This window comes from Cyprinodon variegatus, unplaced genomic scaffold, assembly GCF_000732505.1.
Source record: "Cyprinodon variegatus isolate N-32 unplaced genomic scaffold, C_variegatus-1.0 Scaffold254, whole genome shotgun sequence".
Taxonomy (NCBI): domain Eukaryota; kingdom Metazoa; phylum Chordata; class Actinopteri; order Cyprinodontiformes; family Cyprinodontidae; genus Cyprinodon; species Cyprinodon variegatus.
Genome location: NW_015150707.1, coordinates 948,517 through 954,346, shown reverse-complemented (window position 1 = coordinate 954,346; position 5,830 = coordinate 948,517). Strand labels below are relative to the sequence as shown.

Genomic DNA, 5,830 nt, shown 5'->3' with positions numbered 1-5,830 from the left:
ATGTGTGTATATATATGTATATGTGTGTATATATATGTATATGTGTGTATATATATGTATATGTATATATATATGTATGTATATGTATGTATATATATATGTATGTATATGTATGTATATGTATGTATATATGTATATGTATGTATATATATATGTATATATATGTATATATGTATATGTGTGTGTGTGTGTGTGTATATGTATATATGTGTATATGTTTATAATAGTATTTTATATTTCAGTTTTGGCCTCATAATGATTGCTTATGGTTCACCTTTTTTTCAGCATTCTCCGAATACCGTACATCAGCCATAAATTGCACAGCATTTATGGTTTGTAAGAAGCTGTATTCTCAGGGGCATGTGATCTATTGTAAAAATGGATAGAATGTGACAGTTTGGCTTTATGCTCAGCATTGTGACAGTTTGAGGTTAAAGTTGGCTAAGAATTTTAGACTAAATAGGGAGACATTACCAATCTCAAAATGCTAAATATTTCCTTGGCAAAAAGAGTTTGAAACTCTTTATGGGCAGCTCCAGTCCTGGAGGGTCTGTATCCTGCAACTTTTACATGTGTCCACGGCTTAACACACCTGAGTCAAGTAAATAGATAATTAAAAGGAGTCTGGAGAAATTGATTACATACTGGGGAGGTAATTCAACCATTTGATCCAGGTGTGCTGGACCAAGGATGAATTTAAATGTTGCAGGAAACGCGCCCTCAAGAACTGGAGTTGCCCACCCTAGCCTTAAATGTTTGCTTAGAACCGGAGAACAGCAGTAACTAGCTACTTGTACTGAGCAGCATTTACTTGAGCAAATGTTTGACAAGTACCTACGTTTGGGATTTTTTATTTTTTTATTTTTATTTTTTTATTACACCATACACTTTACGTTTGCCTGAGTAATATCTTTATAAAATATTCATACTCCTACCTAAGTAAAATATTTTAGCTACTCCATCCAATGTGAATAACTTAATAACTCAAATGGAAAATATCCTCTTCAGTTAATTTACTTACGGTATGGCTTTCAATACCTGCCAGGGTCCAATTGTTGCTATTTGTAGGAGTCTGCTGGTCCCTCAGGTTTGGAGTAGCTGTCTGACCTTGTAGGAGAAGGAAGATTCACAATCATCCCCTCTTTCTGCCTTCTTTATTTTTGTTTCTTCCCTCTCTTTTAATTCCCCAATTTATAGATGTTAGGCCAAATCATATCTAGCCCCCAGAACATTTAATCTAAACCTGACTTTTACACTTTTTACACTTTTACGCTGGTTGCTGTTGAGTGGACTAAACCATTTTGCACCTCTAAGAGGGGGAAACCTGGATGTCCGATATGTTGGGTAGACTTTGAGACAAAGTTAATTCTATTATTTAATGGTATCCATATACTTTTAATAAATCATAACACCAAATAATAGGAGGGCCCACTGAATTTGAAGAATTGCATCGCATAAGAAAATAAATCGTAGTTATTAGGGTGAGAGGGGCTGGTTCTAGTTTAATTTAAAAAATGCTTTGGTTTTGGACCTGCAGAAATTAAGGTTCCACCATGCTTTTACCTCGTTCAGGCAGATTGTGTTGACAGGGATGGCAGGAGTGTTGTGGGTTATATAAATATTGAATAGCGTGGGTGCAATGAACCCTGCATTTGACAGTGCAAATCCCAGTATGGATTTTCAAATGAAGAAGTATAATGTATAGTTTGTGAGACAGATAAAAACCACTTTAGAACATTGTGACTGAGTTTACGGTAATAATGCAAAGTAGCCAATTTATGATCATGCAGTGATAAGGGCATCAATCTTGCAGTGATAAGGGTGTCAAAAGTTTGCGTCTTCAGATTATTCATATTATTCTGTTTTTGAAGTAATTGGTTTTAGGCAATCATGTATTTTTTGACTAAAGTGTATTTTAGAATCCTTTAAAAAGAATAAAGTATGTTACTGGTTGACAAATAGTCAAAATTTCTCAATCGATGAGTTTTTAAGCAGCGGCTTAGTTATGGCAGTTTTCAATGTGGATGGGAAAATACCAGTACAGACAGACCCATTAATAATATGGAGATAAGATGAGCTAAAACAGAGATGTTTGTCATGACTACAGCAGAGGGGAAAGCGTCCAGACAACAGCATGCAGTCTATTTCAACCTCTTGATGTTGAGAAACTCTTGCTAGGAGACAGAGAAAAGGAAATACAGAAGCTGGAGAGTTCCAGACTGTAGATCAAGAGACTTAAATTGGATGAGGAGCTTAGGGCAGAGTGGACCGGGTTGATTTTTGTGGAGGTCTAAGTCCAGCTCTGTGCAGAAAACTAGATGGTGGACTTTGTCTGCCAAGGTTCGCAAATGAAAAATCTAGGAACGTCTTATGATTTGGTCCATAAATGTCACTATGATCCATAGATTGTGAGCAACTAACTTAAAAAGCACGAAGAGGCTTTTAAAAAGGTTACAAATGACTTTTAATCTCTAGTTGATCGACCCCCAACCCCCCCATTAGTTCAAAGGGAATATTAGGAGCAAGGGGAAAATAAGCAGAAAGTAGAAAAACCTGCAAACGTGGTATCCTCCAATCAAGAATAACTGAACCTTACAGTCATCTGGACAGTGAGTCCAGATGACTTGAATTTTATCTCTAGAACTTGCCCAGCCATTTTAATTTATCAAAGCACATCATTATAGTTAATATACTAGACAGTAGATCTAGTATTAAATAAGCTAACCATTTATAACAGTTTTGGAAGTCCACAAAGGTGGTAAACATTTTATTTAAGCTGGTCAATAATCCAGTATCAACTTAGGTTTCAATATAGTTTTGTTCCATAATTATGATAACACATTTCCAATATTTACATGTATACATTACAGTCTATAAACCTATTTGTCAATATTTTGTGCAGTTTGAAGTATTACATTTGAAGAGCTTGATGGAAACTCATTACATTAACTAAAAACATACTAAATTCCGCAGAATTGCCTTGTATGAGATCACAAATAAACTGGATATGTTGGGGTAAGCCTGTTCAATAGTTTGTGATAGATTTTGAGACAGTTGCTTTTTGCAGTAACTGCAGTACAGTGAAATCCACTGGGCTTCTCCTGGTCTGTCCACTGTGTTTCTCAATGTTGGCATGGCAATGGTCAAGAGAACTACTGCTCAAACGATGTGGAAGACATATTAGACTAATTTTATTGTCATTTTGTATACACAACGTGTATGCAAAGTGACACTTGGTACAGCTCTCATGACATCTCCATTTCTTAAAACACGGTGATCAAATGTAAACATAAGACTGTGATATGATTTAGTTTTTCCAACATTCAGTTCAGTTTTTTTTTTTTTTTTTTTGGGTGGTTGGTGTGCCACAGTAGTGGCATGGTGACTACAGCTGGCCAGAAACAGTCACCAAAATCGACAAGTTTTCAGTGCTAGCCTGTGTGCGTATGGTGGTTTCTTTTATAGACTTAAGTTGTTTGATGGGTGAGATGCAGCATGGAATGGTTCAGTTGTTAAACTTTTACAGGTCACTGGCGGTGTATTGCAGTATAAATACGTTGAGCTCCGTTATCCGATAGTGAGGTTCAACAAGAAGTACAAAGATAACAGCTAAAGGACAACCAACTGAGCAGTGGACTGAGGCCAGGTTTTAGCTGTAAAGTTTCCGGCTAGAAATCGATGACAGTTGCTTTTATGGCTTTTTAAGGATTGTTCGATCATCAGTTTCTCTAACAGAGAGATGAGGATTTGCAACAGCGGATATAAAGGTAAGTACAGAGTAGCAGGAGCTAAAACACACCAGGGTTAAACAGCATTTCATCACATAACTAATGGCAGGTACAAACTTAATAAGACTGAATGCTAAATCAGGATGTATTTTAACAGAGTATGGGTTAACGGGTGTTAACACATGTGCAACCATCTTATAGGACCTTTTTAATAATTTGCATCTCTGCCCCAAAATATTTTTTTTTCTTCTCAGTTGAACCATACAGGTTAAATGTCACAATAGTTTATTTATTTATTTTTTTCACTAATGTAATATGGTCTCTTTCTTTTTTTGTTTTTGTCACAAAAATGATCAGGAGTGTGTACGTTTTTGAAGTTTTCCTGTGTGGATGATTAATTGTTAGAGTAGCTCTTGTTGCCAGGTGTGCCTGGAAGAAACAGAGTGATGCAATAGACTGGTGGGCATACCTGCACTATATTATCTCTTATATTTTATTTAGCATTGTGTGTGTGTGTGTGTGTGTGTGTGTACTGTACTATATAGCACCCTGACACAGTCTACAGTTGAGCCAGTAATGCATTAGCTATGGCCAGAGATGGGTTGGTATGGAATAAATAATGGATGCCATCCTTTCTTTTGAATAAATCAGGACCAGAGATACAGAGAGAGATTAACTGGGGAAGAGAGTTGGAGACATTCAGTGCCAGATATAAAAAAAAAAAAAGACTTTGTGTAGCTGGAAGAGAAATAAAGTGGCAGGAATGGTTTCTTGCATTCCAGACGGGTGTCTCGTTTCTTCTGTTCATGTTTTATTAATGGACAATCAGCTGAAATCTAAAATGCAACTGTTCTCAAGTGAAACGCAAATATTCAGTTTATTTTATTTCTGCTCTTTAGGCACAAGGCCAGACATTCACCTTCCCAAACATCTTTCCGGAAAAGGACCAAACGCCAACAGAGGGTTCGATGGAAGAGATGCAGGAGAAGTTCATGGAGGACGAGAAGCAGAGGCAGAAACTCGACCCCAGGAGAGGAGGGGTCACCGAGTGGTTTGGACTCTGAAGCACAGGGGGGGTATTGATTTGAAATGCTACCCCTCTGATGTCACTTATATTTTTTCTGCTGAAATATGAGCATGTTGTGAAAAGGAATGTGTGGATTATGGCAGACATGTACTCAGTTTGTTTGTAAGGCTGGAGTCCAGAAACCAAATTCATAAGAGAATTGGAGAAGGAAGACAAAGGCAAGGCCTCATCTGTAACAAAAGCAGCTTCCTAACCATTTTGTCCATCGCCTCATATAACCGTGTCGTCCCATATCTCTTCCCATATATATGCCGTTTTTATTTCTTTCTTATGAAAGTATCCCTCTTATCTGTCACCTCTGTCGTCCCCTCTTCTTTTAATGTTTCTGGGAGATACTTGATCGCCAGCCACACCAGAAAGTATGCATAATCCCTGCTGGTTGGATCCAACTGCCTGAGCAGCCACATCGTCTGAGTTTGTCTTGGATAAATCACCCCGATTTGGTAAACAAAAAATAGGATGTTTCTGAAAGCAGATCTAATCAGTTTGCTGTCGCATCATTTATTATTTTGTGGTAGCTGCTTTTGCCACAACCATGAATAAAATCTGTACCCAATGTTGGTAGCGTGTGTATAAATGTTACAGTTGTTTTATTAAGAACTATTAAACTCTCACCTTTCCAAAAGCACTCTGCTTACTGCCTGCTCTCTCCCGGCTGCCGTGCTGAGAAATTGGCACTTAAAGATACTGTTTGCTGTGCAAGCTGGCCTTCGCAAGTGCCAATGTGGTCTTGGTAGCTGTTTTGACAAAATAATGATCTGTGTTTTGAATTGGGCCAGTAGAGGACTGAGTTCTCTTACCGTAAAAAAGCCCATAAAGCAGAGGGTGGGAAGACCTCTTCTAGGCTTGCTCAGACCCTCCATTATGCTGAGAGGCCGAAGTTACAGTAAGTGTCCCCAGCCATGACCACTAATGTCGGCTGGCTAACAGAGAGGTCCGGTCCTACCCTCGTTCAGCCAACTCATCTATCACTAAGGAGAATGTCAATATTGATCTTGTTGGCCCATTGTCTGCT

General features: G+C 38.0%; 1 protein-coding gene across 1 annotated transcript in view; it reads left to right on the top strand.

Moving 5' to 3' along the window:
• Nucleotides 1-5,450, top strand: part of LOC107089462 (39S ribosomal protein L23, mitochondrial-like) — a 63,621-nt gene extending 58,171 nt beyond the window's left edge. The window contains exon 5 of the mRNA XM_015382271.1: nt 4,628-5,450. Coding sequence (XP_015237757.1) covers nt 4,628-4,792 — 165 coding nt within the window. The 3' untranslated portion in view covers nt 4,793-5,450. The remainder of the gene's footprint in view (nt 1-4,627) is intronic.
• The last annotated feature ends 380 nt before the right edge of the window (nt 5,451-5,830 follow it).